Source organism: Lacerta agilis, chromosome 2, assembly GCF_009819535.1.
Source record: "Lacerta agilis isolate rLacAgi1 chromosome 2, rLacAgi1.pri, whole genome shotgun sequence".
Classification (NCBI taxonomy): domain Eukaryota; kingdom Metazoa; phylum Chordata; class Lepidosauria; order Squamata; family Lacertidae; genus Lacerta; species Lacerta agilis.
Genome location: NC_046313.1, coordinates 39,535,927 through 39,554,823, shown reverse-complemented (window position 1 = coordinate 39,554,823; position 18,897 = coordinate 39,535,927). Strand labels below are relative to the sequence as shown.

Genomic DNA, 18,897 nt, shown 5'->3' with positions numbered 1-18,897 from the left:
CTTTTATCTTATTTAGTAATTTTCTAATGAACTGCATGGGGAGGGGAAGGAACTAGTACTACATCTGAGAGTGATCAAGTAGCATATACAAGAGTCCTCTCTTGGAATTGTAAGTATAGAGTAATAGAATCATTGAATCAAATGTAACTTCTCCCACTTTTAAGAAGCATCAATTTGACGATTTTTATCCAAAATGAGTTATGATGCAAGACACCATTTCTGGGGTGTTTCTGGAGGCAGCTCTATCACTGGAGGCTCAGTGGCTAGAAGTGCCTTTTACCAACTGTGGCTGGTTCAACAGCTGCAACCATTCCTAGACTGGGAAAGTGTGGCCACATTTCCTCAAGGTAATGGACTATGTGGGGCTTCCCTAGTCACCTGATCCAGAAGCTGCAGTTAGTGCAAAAATGCTGCAGCCCAGTTGCTGCCAGGTGTGTGTCAGCATGCAACACCTGTACTCAAGGATCTGCCCTGGTTGCTGAATTGCTACCAGGCCAGGTTCAATGTGTTACTATTAGTATATAAAGTCTTTAACAACTTGGGCCTAGTTTACCTGCAAGATCACCGTACCCCATATATGTCCACTTCACCACTTAGAACTGAGGAACTGGCACCATTACAGGTGCCACATAATACCCATTCTGCATTTGTAAAAATGTTATTTTAGTGTGGTAGCACCTATGCTTTGGAACTCTCTTCCTAGTGATACCAGGCAGGCAGCTTCACTGTACTCTTTTCAGCACGTGCTACAACATTGTTTTGTAAAGTCTGCCCAGATATCTAGAATGCTGTTGGGCTTTTTTGTTTATTGCTGGTTTTAGTTTTTTGAATGTTTTAAATTGTTGTTTTAATTGTTATTACCAATAAATTCTATTGTTTCATTCTTTTTGTAAACCACTTTGAAGTTTTTTTCCACTATCCAAAAATAAATTTTATGACAAAAAACAACCAAAAAATTCACTTACATCTTTATAATAAAAACAAAGATATAAGCCCAACAATTCAATGCTATTTGGAAAGAATGTGTACACTATTACAGTCACACAAAATGGACTGTGCACAGGACAGGAACAACACACTAAATGAAGTTGAGAGAGAGAGAGAGAGAGAGAAACATCCTTAATCGATTACTTTCTGGAATTTATTAACCAGGTAAACAATTCTTCAAAACCATTAGCATCTTCATTTTATGGAATGATTTGAAACTTACTGGTCTAGATGAGATTTCTGCAATAAAATATCTTTCAACAGTATATTCTTGGTATTTTAGTTAATTTATTTTACAATTTTTTAAAAAAAAAGGAAAAGAGAGAGAAATCTTAGTTTGGGGGTGACATCACTTTCCTCTCTTCTCAGAGCAAACAGGAAACACTGTGAAGGACCAGTTATGCTGAGGGAAAGCCCTGTAAGAACAGCTCTTGGAATAACTATCAAAGGAGTCTTTACAACTCTTAGAAATTTTCCTCAGGTGTGGAGACAAGTATTCAAACAAGATACATGGGCAGTGAACAGTGTATTTTACAGAATCAGGCAAAGCTCTCACTGGTTCTGGTGTGTTTTACCCCTGCCCCTGAGCTTTTAAAGTGCTTTATTTGCAAGTCTGAGCCACTCTTAAGCAAACTGGTAATGTAATTTGTGGGTTTCACTTTATTTGCTAAGGCAGCTGCAGCTCATTCCTAGAGGCAAGACAGCAAGCAGACTGCAAAGTTAAATAATAACTGATAGGCACTAGGTAAGAAGCAGCAACAGAATGAGCAAAGACAATTTAGCTCATTCCAAAGCTGGCAGCCTAGCAATAACCTTTCATCTGTGCTTTTCTAGTGGCAATGTCAGTGGGGTAACACAAAACCAATAGAACAGCACAAGAGGAATTTTTACATCAAATTACATAGCTCAAATGCATATGTGTTATCTCTTGGCTAGGAAAGTGAACTACATTCCCTCTTCAAGCCTTCGCCAGGAGTCAAGCAACAGAATTATGGGTAGATTTCTGGAAGCAGAAGTGGTCCTGTGTAATCAGTACAAATGCTGTAGAAACATTTACCATCAGTATATGGGACAGAGTCACTTGTTCCGGTGCCACCTGGTTCTCCCTTACCACGCACCAAGTATGGTCAGGGTAGTTATTTTAGGATACTGTCAAACTGTGTGTATATATGCATATACATATACATACATACACACACACACACACACACACACAATCCAGATTAAATCAAATGAAGCAGTCAGCGGCCATCCAGGGCTTTGTCACGTGCTATTACTGACTCATCAAATTTGATCATGAGGGTGGTTCCCTTGTGCCAGTGGGCTGTCACCTTGGCAGGGAAGCCGCTGCAAGTGAGCATAGCCTCCACAATGCCAGCTGTGAAGGAAGCACAGTTGAGTGTGCTGTTCTCCTTAGGAACAGAAATGTAAGTATTGATAAGAGGCTCCTTCTCAATGATGTAGTAAGTCTTGTCATCGTCATTGGCTTGCTCCAGCTTGTCAGCCTCCTTCCCAAAGAGAGCCTTCCATACGGTAACCTTGATGAACAGGAGAATGTTGATGACCTTGGTTTCTCTCTTACCATTTTTCTCCCGCATCACCAACACGTCCAGGATACGGGCACCCACCTGCTGACCTAGCTCAGAAAGTTTGTTCTGAAGCTCAGAAACAGAGTAGACCCTGTTCTGACAGTACTGCACAATCTCAGAAAACAATAATGAAAAGGCACTGAGGCTAACATCAGTCTTGGGTCGGGTGAGTGACCGTTCAAGGATAGCAGACTTTCCACGGGTAAAACGTGCGTCCATGATGCTATTAAGAAAGAAAATTAAAAAGGTAATAAGCACCTGTCTGGAATTTACACAACTGCATTTCAAATGGGGCACTAATTTATATAGCAACTTCTAAATAATATTTATTTTGCATGGGAGGACAGTCATATAAGCTAGTACAAGGAAGTGGATAGGAAACTGAATCTGGGTACTGCCAGCCTACGGTAAGTTCAAATCCCCACTAGGTGACTTTGGGCTAGACATCACCTCCCAGCCTAAAATAACTCATAGATTTTTGTGAAGGTAAAATGTGAGAATTCCTACAAATGTTACCATTCAGATGCTTGGAAAAAGCATTCAGTAAAACCACAATATAACAAGGTATGCATATCTGTGAAAAAAGACAACCAAAATAATTATGCTTCATCACCTCTACAAAAAAAGGGCCTAGCAGTTCATAGCTAGTAGTTCGTAGTTAGCCTAGCAGCCCCTGAAGTGGTGTCAGTGACTTACAACAATAACAAACTTGAAACTCCAGGTACCTTTAGTCTATGCTACAAATGGAAACTTACTATTGCAAGCCTCTTTTTATTCTATGTGAATTGAAGTTCTGTGAAAAGGGCCAGGGATTCCCAAGGGATTCCCAGCACTCCTGCAAAATTGCAGTTCCCGGGGCTTCCTGTGCGAAAAGGCATGTCCGATACGCCATATATCAAACCTGTTTACATTTATAAGCCAGATACGAGACAACACCACCTTGCACCACGAAAGAGCTGCACCTGGGACGCCACTAGGTCTTTAGAGGGGACCTTCCCCCTCCCACTGGTTCTGCAAACCAGGGAGGAATCACGGAGATTAAGAGGGGAAGGCAACAATAACAATAACAATAACGCTGCCTCTCCCTCCCCGTCAACTTTTATTGAGCCCAATTGCTCTTCATATCTCTTACCTACTGTGTGAAATTATCACTCTTTTGCAGCGATGTTCACCTTCCGCCTGTACGGCAATCTTTACGGCCGCTGCAAAAGGGGCGGGGAGAATCGAGTGCTTCTAACGGAAGTGACGAAGACGCAGAAGCGTCACTATGGCAACGAAACGGTGGCCTAGGTGGTCTTGCGACTATCGTTCCGTGAGAATGAGCTAAAACGGAGCGTTTCCTCGGAGCTCGAGTTGAACCTAAGGGAATATTATAAGGCTGGTAATAATAACCTGCGTGTCTTTACCAAACTGCGGAAGAAAACAGGGCTTGGTAGAAGTTCAGCTTAAACGGCAGAGGGAGGAAAAGAGGTTGTGGCTTGGAAGGTTGAGCAATCACCGTGACAACCTGTCTTGTGCTCTATGGTTATCACACAATGAACGCCCGGCTGGATTTCCGGTCTCACCTCTATGGCAAAAGGCAGTTATACGCATGCGCCCCTCATTTCCCCGTGTAAAGGGAAGAGTACTGGTGAGGTTATGGTTAAGGCAGCTTTTCTCGCTGGTTAGAAAAAATGTAGAGAGGCATGGTGTGTGCTTTGTGCCCCTCTAGTGGCCAGCTGGCATTGCAGTGATTTCAGTGCGGGGGTGGGGGAATAACAAAAATATAGAGAGAGTAGAGTCTTGTGGCATTTTAAAGAGGAACAATATGGCATTCGTTCTTACTATGCCGTAGCACAGTGGTTACAGTCTTTAAGGTGACTCAAAGCTCTTAGGTTTTGCTGCATCAAACACACAGCTGACCCCTCTGGAAATTGTTGCAGTGGTTTTTAAGTGATTGAAACGCACAGTTACTTTGCATTCAGTAACTGGATGGAGCACCCATACTTTCTATTAGTGTTGGCCATGTCTGGAACTTACAAAGTATGAGGTAGGTGTTCAGTTTGTTGGCGTCTGAGCCAATCCCCCCCCCCCAATTGTAGGCAGCTTTTCTGTCCATCTAACTCCCAAAAGCTGTTTTTGGTTGGAAGCGCAGCCTAGCTGCAACATTCCAAGATTTATTTCTAATTCAGATTCATCAGTGCACTAAAGTATATTGGGAAACACTTCATGTACCTGGAGAAGGATAGAGCATTGTTTCATTTGTGAAGGTAGTCCCTCCTCTGCTCCTCAAGAAAGAGAAAATTTTCACTAATTATTAGCAGAATATTAGACTGGGGCATCAAGAAGAATGGATCAAATTAAGCTTTTTCTTTATTTTTAAAATTTTCTGTGCTTCATGATCCTCATCTTTCTCTGGTGTCCAGTATTTATACACTATTCAAGGTGTTAGCTCTAATATATAAAGCTCTAAATGGCCTGGGTCTTACATACTTCTTGAGGCTTCGTCATATGATTATTCCTGCCCAGTAGTTAAGGGTCATCAGATGGTGCTGCTGTGAAGCCAAGTTACCCACTCCTCACAAGAGGGTTACAGTGTAGGGCTTTCATAGCAGCATATTCTGTTTGGCAGCTGAAGTGCTGAATGGGTGCCTGAAATCAGTAATAGCCTGCTTTGGATGAGGACCAATAATCTGAAGCGCAATTCTGACAAGATGAAGGGTTTGAGGATCCGTGTTTAATTTTCTCAGAGAGAAGGTGCTTAGCCTGTTCTGGATGGGACAGTACTCTCCCTACAGGACCAGCTTTGCCATTTTTGGATGCTCTTAGATTCAACTTTAATCAAGCCTCCCAAACCCCTGGATCCAGCAAGGGTTGAAGCCAGACAGCCCATTAAGAAAACAAAGGGAAGATGATGAGGCATTAAGAAAGCAATGGAGAGGGAGCTCTGTGCCAGATGGTAAATGGATGGGACCCTCCTCTATTGCTGAGATAATTAGAAGAACAAAAGTCTGAATTGAGAATGGACTATGATGTGACCTGGGGGGGGGGGATGTTGCAGTTTGCAAAAGGCAGCAAGCTAGAGGATCAGAGCACAATGGTTGATTTCAGTTTGAATGCAGGACTGTGGCTATGGGAGAAACAAAACCTTCTTGGGGTGTTGATGCTGTCACCCCTTCCATCATAGACTCAGGTTGTATATATGTGTAAATAAACCCTATATGATAAAGACACCACAGTCTCCATTGTGCCTCATTTCCAAAACGAAGCATGGATCTGCTGCCTGGAACTCTTGGAATCTCACATTGCTTGGAGATTTTGGTGGTGAGCAACGGTATATTAAATAAATAATGTTTATTTCTCTCACTCTATTACTACTACTACTTTTATTTTAATAACTTGTATTCCAGTCCATCAAAGATCGACCCAAGATGGCTCATAAAATTTAACAACAACTAAAACATCAAAACCACAGAATATAACATTTGGTGTCTTTGAGTTTGCATCCTGGTGTCTCTTGTTCCAGCAGGGCCAGAACTTCGTAATAAAGTTTGTCACAGAGTTCCATGTTACTTAGCGAGGAAGCAGAATTGTCTGTACTGTACAAGGTCAGGGAGGCTATTTTGTCTGAATTGCTTGGAAACTTGTAAGTGGTATATAAATTAATGGCTGGTGATAATTAATGACTCAGCTTGCTTTAAAACTGATCTGCTTTGTGCTGTGACTAGCCCAAGATGGCTCCCCATTATTATATTTGATTTATTAATAGTCACATTGTAAACCACTGCCTCAAGGTGATTTACATATAAGGTAGTGAAAAACAAGTTAAAAGCAGTAAAGGCTGCTCGCCCTCCCCTCTAAGCAATACACACTAAGCAGGGTAAAGGAACTGAGGGGGCTGGTAGAAGAGTCATGATGTGTAGACCTTTTATGGCTTGTGGTCTCTGAGCTAAAGGAAGCTTCTGAGAATTTTGCAAGACATAAACATTTAGGTCCACTTGTACAAGTCACTGACGGCTGCCTTTGGGGAAGTAGCCACATCTCACTTCTGAGGGAACAGCAAGCAGTGCTAAGTGCCCAAACAGTTCTGGAGCACTGGAGCTGTACTACACCACAAGAAAAGAACAAATGGCACGTCAGAGGCCAGGTAGGAACTGGACAGCAAAAAAGAACCTTGAAGTGTTTGTGTGTGTGCATGTAGGCCTGTCTTCTCTACCCCAGAACAGAGGCTACGTCAGGCTCAGCAAAAACACAGTGTGAATGGGATGGAGCAATGTGTGCTTGCCCTGCGAAATCAGGTAAAGAGGCAGCCTGACTATCCGTGAGGATAATGGTCTCACCACCATTCCTTGTTGACCTGCTCCCAACATTATGTGTTTCTGGTAGAGAAGCAGTGACTCATCCTGGCTTATTGACCTAATATTTGCCCCTAGTGTTTCTTGACTTCTAGCCCACTGTCTTTACTAAACAAAGAGCCTGTGTGACAGCGGTTAAAGTGTTGAACTAGGACCTGGAGGACTAGGGTTCAGATCCAAAATCAGGTTACTGAGTGACCTTGGGCCAGTCACCATTTCTTAGCCTGACCTTCTGGCATAGGATGTTTGTGAGAATAAAATGGGGGTGGGGAGAAGTGTGACTGCCTCCTTAAGATCCTTGGAGGGAAGGTAGGATATAAATGTGATGATGATACAAAGGACCACACTGCTTTTGAACAGACCACTGCAACCTGGCATGCATTATCTTCCATGACCCACCCACCCATTCCTGGCTGCCTCTTTGAGATTATGATTTGGGCATTCTCTTGAGTTGCATTCTGCTCTCTTTATCTCTGGCTCTGTATGAAAAATGGAGGCTTTGGTTTAAACCTCTTCCGGATAATGTCTGTCTGTCTGTGTCTCTCCCTGCCTCCCCCCTCCCAACCTACCAAGTGTGACTGTGAAATAACATAGGATATCTAGAAACTGCCCTGTACATTACATGAAGATTGGGATATGAATATTATACATAAAAAATAAAGTTTACCTCTGCATAATGTGAAATGGGTACCTGCAGTTAGTTTATTTAGATGTTTCTATCAGTCTTTCACTGTATTGTCTCAGGGTGGTGTACAGTGTATTAAAACTCACCAATACATATTTCTAAAACATACTTAGTCTAAAGCAATAACCAGTATCAAAGGTTACCTATATCTCTACCTGGATTTTATTTAAACTGTGGGTTGTATCCAGCTTCTCATTCCACATGAGGGCTTCAGTTTCACTTCCCCTTGCTTGGCCCATAGTTCCCACACTCAACCTCGGAAAACAAATTTGGGGCAGTGCAGGAGGCACGGTGAGAAGAGGAGAAGGAGGAGAAGTGCCATTGCACTTACGGAAGTTGTTCTGCATGCACAGTGATTTAGCTGGCTGCAACTGTGGCATTATTTGATAAGGCATGCCAGACAGGAAGAGATGTAATAAGGAAGTGGTAGCACTGCTGTGAGAGCAGCTTAAAAATGGAATTTTTATATATTTAAGGTAAATGTGTGCTTGTATCAAACCTGTGCATTTTACCCAGCCTTCCAAAACAAAAACCACTGTAACACATAAGGCAGTGGCCATTTAGATTACATGATTAGTTTGTTACCCTAGAATCAATAGGATGTATGGAGCACCATCTCCCCAATTTGTTCCTTGCTCTCCCTTGTTGACCTTTTTTTAGGATTGAAGTTGTTGAGCTTCTTTTAGGGTTGGAGTTGTTGAGTTTCTTTTAGGATTGAAGTTGTTGAGGGTTTTTTTTAGGATTTTACCCCAGGAAATAAACAGCCACAGGGGCTGGATTAGGCCCCCGACATGAACTCTGGACATGCCTGGCATAAACAGATTACAGTAAATAATGATTTTCAAAGGGTGTGTGGATTTTAATACCACCCCTTAGCTACTGTTTCTTTCTCTAGATTCCATAGAAAGTTTGGCCTCATCTGAAAGGGATTATGAGAATGTTATACCTCCCCATTTGCTGAGATGGCAACAACCAACCGCACAGCAAACACAGAAAGCGGATACAGGTAAGTGATTCTTAACAGCACAATAACGTCTAGGGCCTCAATCTGGTTTGGGGATTGGGAAGAAGCCATTGCATGCGCTGTGGAAATGCCTGTGAGGTCTCACCCTATCACCCCATCCAAAGGGCCCACTAGAACCTGTTTAAGTAATTGCTCGCCTAGATAATTTCCAGATAAATAAATAAATAAACTATCCTACTGGGGGAGTAGGTTGAAGCAGATCATGAGGTGAGTGACCACACCATGTTGACTTCTTTCCAAGGCCTTCATTATTTTTAACCAATAGCATGTTTTGTTAAATGACTCACTGATGCTGATAGGTCAGCTTCGTGGAGAAAGGTAGAATGGATGTGTCCTTGATCGATACACCTCCCTTAAATTAAGGCTGTGTGCACACTGTACCTTTATAGCACATTCAAAACATATCATTTTCATATAAGCAGTGCTTTTTTTTCCTAGACAGAATGGTGCTGGAACATACCTCCCTCAGATGACCCAGCCCAGAAGCCCTCATTCTCTTGCTTTGATCAAACATCATCTATTACAGATCATATATCAGGATGCCTGGTGCTTATCTGCCTGCTTGTACACACTAGGCCCATCTGTCCTTTCAGAAGGATTGAGCCTAGAAGACATGGAATTTGGTGGTCTGAGGCACCACTTAACAGGCCCATGGAGGGCTTGTCTGAGGCACGGTGCACGAGTCTTGATAGAATAAAGCTATAAACAAAAAGCAGCCAGTCCCTGCCCACCCCACCTTCAGCTGGCTTAGGCTTCCGAGGCCCAGGGCAAGTATACCCACCTGTGTCCCTCCCTCTGCACAGGCCTGTCAATATACATTAGGGGGGATTCACCCCAAGTATCACTCTCCACCACCCCACCTCATCTTTAAACTACAGATCTCACCATCTCCCATCCACACCAGGTGTAGTGGGGGGAGGAAGTGGGCTGCACTTAAGCATGTCATTGTTAGGATTTCCTACATACGAGTAGGACTATGGCAGAGACACATGCCCAACTGGCATGTTCCCTCTTTCCTGGATGATCGTTTGGGAGCTTCAAAAGCTTTCTTCAGCCCAAACATCACAGTGACTAATGCCAAAAAGCATTAGCACACTTACGGATCTGCAGAGTTTGTGCAGTTGTGTAACAGAACTCAGCAACTCAGCATTTTGGCTAATCTACCTTTATTTACATAAAGAAGAGAAGAAGAGTTTGGATTTTATATCCCGCTTTATCACTACCTGAAGGAGTCTCAAAGCAGCTAACATTCTCCTTTCCCTTCCTCCCCCACAACAAACACTCTGTGAGGTGAGTAGGGCTGAGAGACTTCAAAGAAGTGTGACTAGCCCGAGGTCACCCAGCAGCAGCATGTGGAGAAGCGGAGATGCGAACCTGGTTCCCCAGATTACGAGTCTACCGCTCTTAACCACTAAACACACATGGAGCACTGCAACATGGCTCCCTCTCTCTCTAGCATCAGACAGCAAAGAGAAAGAACAAAGGACAATAGTCCCACTTCAGGAAACATAGTAACACAAACATCCTGTCTTCGTCACTTCCCACTGTGGAATGAAAATGCATACACCGTCATGTGACAGACAACAATCCCATGACTAGACACAGGAAATGAATCTCCAACAGTCATCTCATATAGGCTACACAAGCCTTTTACATGTGTACAGGTCACATCTGGCCCCTTACTCCATGATACCAGCTACTTTTGTGTGTGCGCTATAATAGTCACTCTTATTGGTTATCTGCAGGTGTGTCCACGCCCACCAGATTTACTGATCATACGTACTGCTGCTTTCGGAGAGCTATTGTCACCCTCTACATCTTGGTGTTTGTTTCCCTGTTAATAGCATCAGCTGCCTTTGTGCTGGCCTTTCTGAAATGTAAGTTCAACAGAGGACCCGGAAGGGCACATCATCCTATGCCGCTGGTCATTTTAGTCCAAACATTCTCAAACTTTATACTGTGAGAGGACCTGTTAATGTGCCACAAGAAACAGACCAAAAAAATAAGATTCCTGCTAGCCTAAAGTACCACTCCCAGAGGAGGAAGCCTACTGTGCTTCTACATTATGTACAGTTCTTGCCTTCTTCCATTCAACCCCACCAGAATGGGGCGAGTCATGTTACCACATCTTTCTGCATTGGCTCCGGTCTGATCAGTCACTGCTAATGCAGCAGGCCCAGAGCCACTCAGATGGAAATGCAGCAGTTGGGCTTCTCGCGTGGGTAAAGGAAGTTCTCACTTTTAGCATGCTCATGTAATGAACCCTTTTTGGATGTAAGAATGAAATGTACCTTCAGCTTCTCTCCAGAAAAAAGTGCACTTATCAGAAGTTCAGGAAGCATTGTACTAATTGATGTTAGTGCAAGAGGTGTGTTGCGAAGAGGAGTTGAGGAAATGTGGCACCCTCTTGGTTCAGCGCCCAGTGTGGACAAACCGGTTGAGTACCCCTAAATTCGCCTCTGTCTGTGGCCCTCTTGATGTTGTTGGCCTCCAACCTTTGTCAGCCCCAGCCAGCATGGCAAGTGGTCAGGGTGATAGGAGTTGTACTCTACTAGCATCTAGAGGGTCACAGGTTCACCATCTCTGATACATAGAATCAAAGCCTTTTGCTGTGGACAGCTGATGCGGTCACTTCCTGGTGTGATTTTCATGGGACTATTGTGTATGTGTGAAGTTGTCCAGGACCAGTTGATTAAATATCCAAATACAGATTTGGCTCTTTGAGAGGATAGCTAGCTGCCTTGGGTTTCTGAGGATAGTTCAGTTATAGTTGCTGTAGCACCGGCATGTACACTGGAAAAACAGTAGCCAAGTTGTTAGATGGTGTTAGGAGCTCTACAGCCCAAAGGAATAGAGGAAGGACAGGGCTGAATTATAGGTTAAACCCACAGCCTGTTGTGACAATCCATGGGCAATGGATCAAAACCTCATGTACTCTCTGCTGGGCTGGGTAGAATTGTTGTTGTTCAGAGGTTCAGTCGTGTCCAACTCTTCGTGACCCCATGGACCAGAGCATGGGGGTAGAATACATTTGTAATATGGTATATAAATGTGCAAATATCCACAGCATTAAGCACTGAACAGTATAGAATGGGGAGCCCAGTTTTGGATAGATGAGTATGACTAGCAAGCTATGCTAAGATCTGGAGCTTTCATGATAAGTGCATAGAATATTTTCAGTACCATGGTTTCTTATCCCAAGGCTCTGTGTATTTCAGTTATTCCTCAGTGTCCAGGTGGCTTTCAGAAGTACCAGACAAAGTGCTTTTACATTTCCATTCATAAACATACCTGGGCAGAGGCATGGAGGAACTGCAGTAGGCGAAGTGCGCCCCTGGCAACAGCTGAAGCGGTGAGCATTGGTGACTTTCCTGGAACTAATTGTTGGGTACCTTGCATAGAGAACCATACCTATATTCCAACCCTATTCCAACAAGATTAATTAATTTGATTTCTGTGATGCAGGACACGCACACACAAACTGTTCTTCCCAGTCTTGGTCCTCATAGTTTTCTGTGATGATCCATCTGCTACTCAGTTTCTTTACTTAACTCTATTCCCAGGTACAGTAGTGGCATACAATTGCAGCCTCTTATGTACCATGTGCGACCTTTCCCCTTCCCAGAATTTTATTCAGATTCTCGCTTCACAATTTTCTCCTGCCATTTGTTTCCTGAACACTGCCAAATTTGCTGAAGGCAACTCATTGGCCACTGTGGGATGCTGAACCCAACAAAGAATAAATATGTCCCAACCCACCCACAAAAAATGGGATCTAAATATCAAAATTATACAAAATAGAATAACATGAACTAGTTATATAAAGCAACTTTATATCACAAATAAGAACAAATTCAAGCTGAGTGCTAATCCACACTTCTGCTTGGACGATGACTTCCCTTGATCTGGACAATATAGTTCTGTTGATGCAGCCTAGAATAGCATTAGCTGGGTTTTTTGCTGCTGCTACTGTTAAGCTGTTGTCTACTAAGGCCCCTAGATACTTTTCATATGTACTACAGTGGTACCCCGGGTTACAAACGCTTCGGGTTACAAACACTTCGGGTTACAAATTCTGCTAACCCGGAAGTAGTACCTCAGGTTGAGAACTTTGCCCCAGGATGAGAACAGAAATTGCGCACTGGTGGCACGGCAGCAGCAGGAGGCCACATTAGCGAAAGCACACCTCAGGTAAAGAACAGTTTCGGGTTAAGAACAGACCTCTGGAATGAATTAAGTTCGTAACCCAAGGTACTACTGTACTGGCAAGCCAGGTGTCCCCCATCTTATATTTGTGCAGCTGATTCTTCCTGCCTAAGTGTAGAACTTTACATTTGAACCTATTGAATTTCAATCTGTTAGTTTGGGCCCATCTTGAATCCTGATTCTGCCTTCTGTGACATTGGCTCCCCCTCCCAGTTTGGTGTCATCTGCAAATTGGATGAGCATCCCTTTAATTCCTTCATCTAAGTTGTTTATAAAGACGTTGAACAACCATGGGCCCAGCACAGAACCCTATAGCAACCCACTTGTCCCTTTTTTCCAGGATGACGAGGAACCATTAGTGATCACTCAGTCAGTCAATCTCATTTAGTTCGTTAAATTAGAGGTTCAGTTGCTATAGTCCAGAGCTATCTCAGAGGTCCTAAATTGGAGGGTAACTTGCGGTTCCTTTTTAGTGTTGCTTACACTCTTCTGAATTGAGGGGGAGGGCAAAGAGCAGTCACTGATCTGACCTTTCCTGCTTTCCAAAGACGGTTCAGAAACTTCAGCTAGTGCAGAATTCAGCAGCCAGGTTGCAAGACGGTTTGAGCATATTACACCAATCCTGGTCCGACTACACTGGCTACCAATTTGTTTCCGGGCCCAATTCAAAGTGCTGGTTTTGATCTATAAAGCCTTAAACAACTCAGGACCACAATACCTCAAGGACCGTCTCTTCCCATATGAAACTACCCGGACCCTGAGATAATCTTCTGAGGCCCTTCTTCATGTGCCTCCTCCTTGAGAGGTCAGGAGGGTGGCAACACGAGAACCGGCCTTCTCTGCAGTGGCTCGCCGTCTGTGGAATGCTCTCTCCAGGGAAGTTTGCCTGGCACCTTCATTATACACCTTTAGGCGCCAGGCAAAAATGTTTCTTTTTAACCATGCCTTTGGTTGATCCTATGCCCTTTTAAAATGTGGCTCTTTTTGGGGGGGATGTGTTATTGGGTTGTTGTTTTTATTTTGGTTATATATATATTGTGGGTTTTATGTTTATCTTTTCTGTGAACCACCCTGGAACCTCTGGGTATAGGGCGGTATATAAATTCAATAAAATCACCACCACCACCATCATCTCTCCTTAGATCAAGGAGGTCAATCTGAACCTTGGAAATATTTCTAAATACTGGGTTGACAACCCTGAAGGCGAACAGAATAAAGTGACTGGCAGGTAAGTAAGCTTCATTTACTGTACTGCTGTTGGCCTCTTCTCCAAATTCCTATCTGCTCACAAGAATTTTATGACCACATGAAGCTGCAAATGTGTACTGCACTTTTCAAAAGAGAACATTATGAAATCAGCGGTACACCATGGGCTGTAGGTATCCACTAAGCTCCAGAAGAGAGAGAGAGACAGAACAAAGACCAGTGTGGGCTAGCTAGAGCAATTATATGAATGCCAGCGTATACAACCTTTAGTTTGTGTGATGAATTCCCCATAAGTTTATTTTCCCCAGAGATCCTGGGAATGCTGCATCATGTACAACACAATATTCCATCTCAGAGCCCATCCTGCTTCTTGTCCTGTGCCTAGAAAACATGGCTCTGAGTGATTTTCCGCTTGTCCCATGCATTCTAGGCATAAATCTAGTGGTTTTGCCTTTGCCCCGCAACTTTCCCCCAGAAAACCTGCTCTTTAGCTCTAATTTGGAGCAAGCAGAAGTATGGATGAGCATTCGGTATATCTCAGTTTTCTTGAGAAACCCTACTGATGTGCGCAAGTTGTAATTTTGACTAACCGAAGCACTCAGAAAGATGGTCTGTCATATCAGAATTCTCCAGAGGAGTCTATATATGGAGAAGTTAGCACATTAAAAATACTGAGAACCAAGCCTTTATGTGGGCACCAAATGTTATTCGAGAGATGACAAACCTACCCGTGCTTCCCTAAGTAAATTGTCACAGCAGGTAATTGTTTCTACCTTCTAATGTTTCTGTAGGAACTTACAGCACAGACCTGTAAAGGTTAAGGGGTTCAGTGTCAATTGAAACCCCCAAACCAATAGGCTGTCACCACTCCTGTTAAGAGTCCACCCCCAACTCTGACCCAGGAGATGCCAGACTCCTGCAAGATTCCAGGAAATAAGAACTAAAACGCTACTCTCTGCTGTGTGTAGCTTCCAGCAGAACAAAACACTTACATGTTAGCCCAGTGTGACCAAAGAGATCAAGGCAAGTTTCCAAATAACCACATAAAAGTATAGCATATATATATTTATTGAAGATTTCTAAAATAGCAGAATGAGAACCCTGTTACCCAATTAGAATGAGAGATTTTACAGTTGGTGGGAAGTGCTGATCAGTTAGGAAGGGGATTGGCCAGTTCTCCTTGATATCACATCACTTAAGGTTTATCATATCTACCAAGGGAAATTTTATCATTAGCATTTGCCAACAATCCAGTGAGATGTGACAAGGTAAGTGAATAGGGCCAACCTCCTTCTGATGTTTCATGTCAGATGGGGAGCAGTGGTGGTCCATCCTCTGTGCATGTGATGCTTTCAACATGAGTTGTTCTCTCCTAGGCAATGGAGTACAGGGTTTCTAGATGTAGATGTAGATTCTCCTAAAGTGATTGAAAGGGGGAGAGACTGGTTTTTTTTTGTTACCTGTGCAGTGAATCAGCATGTTTAACACCTAAGAAATCCTTCATCTGGACCTGCCTTTAAGGTCACTTCCACCCTATTTTCACTGGAATTGACCTCCTTTGTTCACTAATTTTTTATGTGTAAATTTCATTCGTAATGGCAGCCCATGTGAGCTCCTCTGCTGTCTTCCCAATTTCTTCAGACCTGATAAGGGCCTCTTTTTGTTGTAAAATACAATTGCAGCACCAGTCTGTCTAGTGTGGACTGGCAAAGTACTATGGAGACTTTTGAGTTACTGTAGCACCTTTTTAATTAGTAACATCCTTCTAATTAGTTGATTCCTTTTCAGTCACTATGACCACGACTTTCCTGAATTGTCCTTCATAATTCAGTTCCTGTTCCCTGAAAATTACAGGAGTGGAGGAGTTTATTGTCGTTAATTGGTTGTATTTATGTTAGACACTTTGAGTGTTTCATTTTGGAATTGGAGAACTCAGATGGAAATGCTCCAATAAAATGAATTAGTCATATATAGTGGAACTTTGCCCAATGAAAACAGCATTATCATGTCATGTAGTGTCATGTAGGACCACCATTTTGATTCTGCTTCCAACTGATTGCAGAAAGGCAATGAATGCTTCACCAATGCTAAAGGGTACCAATCAGTTGAAAGCAATCTAAGTGTCCTTGTGTGTTCCTTTACTGACATTTGTAGAATCGGGTTATTCTTTCCCAGTAAAAATGAAGCATGTCATTCTTTCTTTATAGATCTCGGAAGACAGAAAATGAAAACTGTACATTTGTCTTCTGGAAAAACAATATGATTGCCCATTCACAAATTTCTTGCACCCATCCTTTGCATTACATTTGTGAAAAATATCAAGCATAAGAAACAATATATTTTCATGTTACTTTGTAAGCTTTACATTGTCATTTGTGAAAAATAATGGTATGTAGCTGTAATGTGCTCGTCTATGTATGTGCTCTGTTCATAGTTTCAATGTACGGCGGACTTTGCACTTCTATGGCTGGTTGCACAGGAATATGCCTCACATGGCTGTTATAATGCTCCAGAGCATTATAACAGCCATGTTTTGAGGCCAATTTTGAGGTGGGCAAACAGCTGAGAATGGTCTTTTTAAAATTTGGTATAACACTAAAGAGCAGGTGTGTCTGCTTCCGGCGACCAGCTGTTGGCCTTCTTGTGTGTGTTTGTGCAGAGACTTTGCATCTTGTCTTCTACCTCATCACTGCTGGGAGCAGAAATGGATCATGCTCTGAAAACTGAAAAAAGAAAGAAAATGAAATAAACAGGAAATGGGAAGGGCGAGAGAGAGCATTAAATATGGCTTTAAATAGCACAAGCATGTCACGAGAACAAGGGAACAGCAAACTGAAAAACAGTTCCAAAAGTGGATTTCAGCCAGAAAAAAAGGATGTTAGAAATGTGCCTCAGTAATATGAGGTAAATGAGAGAAAATTGCCTCGCTGCTCAACTGGCAATGTGAACTAATATTGAAAATATGAAAAGAGGAGAAGGAAAAAGAGGCAAAATGTTCAGTGCTGGCTTTGATTCGGCCTTTCCTAAAGCTCAGGATGTGACTGGATGATTGTGCAAACATGTAAAAATAAGGGAAGGCAAAGAATGAAAATGAAAATGCAGAAGCAGCAGCTCAAATAATACTTACCTGATTTCAAGGAACTGAGCTGAGCCTAAAGTAATACACAGTTGTGTATGGAACTTGCTTGAGAAATGTTGAGTTAAAGATAGACAAATCTCAGTTTTGGTTTCTCCCTATTTCAAATTTTTCCAATCTTAATTCACCCTTATTTCTGCATCAGTTTATAAATATTTTTAAAGTTCATGAAAATTTATTTGCATTTTTGTGTGCTTTTCTCCTGATGTATTTTGGATGTAGTTGTACCCAGCATATGCATTTTTGCCAGCACATTTCCTAATATGCTATTTTCACTAATACACATGTTTTTAATGTATGCATCATTTTACATACTGTTGTTAGAGAGCTGCATCACAAAAGCGCAAATTTCAATGGGTAGTTGTGTCTTGTGCTAGTGTACTGGGTCTGGAAGTCTGGATTGGGTAGATTCACTTCACTGTGCAAAGTTTGACCTTCGCCCTTCAAAATAGGTCAAATTACAAATGCAAACACTTCTTGACTGGCTTAAACTGAGAAGTATTTCAAATGAATAAGATAGTTGCTATAATGATTGGATTCTGAGTACAGTGGTTACCTTGGTTCTCGAACTCAATCCGTTCTGGAAGTCCTTTTGATTCCAAAACGTTTGCAAACCAAGGCATGGCTTCTGATTGGCCCTGGAAACAATGCCGACAGCCGAAATGGATGTTTGGCTTCCAAAAAACGTTCACAAACCGGAACACTTCCGGGTTTGTGGCATTCAGGACCTGATTTGTTCAGGAGCCAAGCTGTTCGAGAATCAGCTGTATTTCACAATTCACTGAATATCAAATTTTGTAGATCTGTGGGTAAACCACACGCAAACATGCAGCAGTCTCTGTGAGTGAGCACATTTATGTGCCCCAAAAGAGAGAAGGTCAGACACCTGAGTTGTAGATGGAGTTCAGCTGTGGGGATGGAAGCTGCCAAAGTTTCTTTGGGGATCTGCCTGCTGATGGAGTGTCTATTTGCTTCTAAAAGGCTCTGCTTATATCACTTCTAGCTGCAGACAGGTGTTGCATACCAACAAAACTGTAGCCAGAACAGGGCCACTGGGGAGCAAGCTGGAGGTATCAGCATACTTATGGAAACCCTAAGTTTGCAAAGTAGGGGGGGGACTAAGAAAGGGAAACACCACCACCCTTCATAAAAAGACCAGCGAGGACTGGGCATGCTCACTCGCCATATGAAGAAGAGAATGGAGTATGATGGGAAGGGGCATGGCTCTGTGGATCACCGAACAGGAGCATTTTGCACAGCAGAATTTTTTTTGCAAATGTTCAAGGAATGGTAAGTCTTCCTTGCTGCCTCATTCAGAGGGAATTAAACCCTGTAGGACTGTCCTTGATGTCTTGTCACTTAGGGAAGTGGTGCCATGCACTCATGACAATTTTTTAAAGGTACTTGGAAAAAACCGTTCAGTGTGGGTGGTAAATGTTTCCAAGGAAATAAGTTCATATTGCATAATTGCCTACCAAGTTTTAAGGAAGTGAGAGGAGAGGTGGTTAAAAGTTACAACAGATGCCCTAGTTGGATCCATTGTCCTTTTTTGTTCTCCTTCAGTAGAGTTTCTCCTGTTCTTCCAGCTAGCTAACTATCCCAAATCTGTTTGCCAAAGCCCACAACCTCCCCTCTGCATGTCTCAGGTGGCATTTCTCTGGACCGCTGAGGTCCCTGAAGGATGGATTATTATCAGTAGTTTCATGAACAGGAACACCACCAGTTGAATT

General features: G+C 42.7%; 2 protein-coding genes across 6 annotated transcripts; one reads left to right on the top strand and one right to left on the bottom strand.

The window, feature by feature from the left end:
- Positions 1 to 1,119: 1,119 nt before the first annotated feature.
- On the bottom strand, positions 1,120 to 3,992 carry TRAPPC5 (trafficking protein particle complex 5). 4 transcript variants are annotated; one of them, XM_033139667.1, is made up of 2 exons: positions 3,969 to 3,992; positions 1,120 to 2,799 (listed from the first exon to the last, which is right to left on the bottom strand). In XM_033139667.1, the coding sequence occupies exon 2, from the start codon at positions 2,793 to 2,795 to the stop codon at positions 2,229 to 2,231; it is 567 nt and encodes a 188-aa protein (XP_032995558.1). In that variant the 5' UTR covers positions 2,796 to 2,799; positions 3,969 to 3,992; the 3' UTR covers positions 1,120 to 2,228. The 4 variants fall into 4 exon arrangements, with proteins under 4 accessions (XP_032995558.1, XP_032995555.1, XP_032995557.1 ...); XM_033139664.1 differs by lacking the exon at positions 3,969 to 3,992 and adding an exon at positions 3,709 to 3,822; XM_033139666.1 differs by lacking the exon at positions 3,969 to 3,992 and adding an exon at positions 3,713 to 3,810.
- A 20-nt stretch (positions 3,993 to 4,012) lies between these two features.
- LOC117041188 (C-type lectin domain family 4 member D-like) lies at positions 4,013 to 17,448 on the top strand. 2 transcript variants are annotated; one of them, XM_033139661.1, is made up of 6 exons: positions 4,013 to 4,206; positions 8,491 to 8,601; positions 10,365 to 10,496; positions 11,838 to 11,971; positions 13,968 to 14,053; positions 16,239 to 17,448. In XM_033139661.1, exons 1-6 carry the CDS (start codon positions 4,146 to 4,148, stop codon positions 16,357 to 16,359), a joined length of 645 nt encoding a protein of 214 aa, XP_032995552.1. In that variant the 5' UTR covers positions 4,013 to 4,145; the 3' UTR covers positions 16,360 to 17,448. The 2 variants fall into 2 exon arrangements, with proteins under 2 accessions (XP_032995552.1, XP_032995553.1); XM_033139662.1 differs by lacking the exon at positions 4,013 to 4,206 and adding an exon at positions 6,398 to 6,702.
- The last annotated feature ends 1,449 nt before the right edge of the window (positions 17,449 to 18,897 follow it).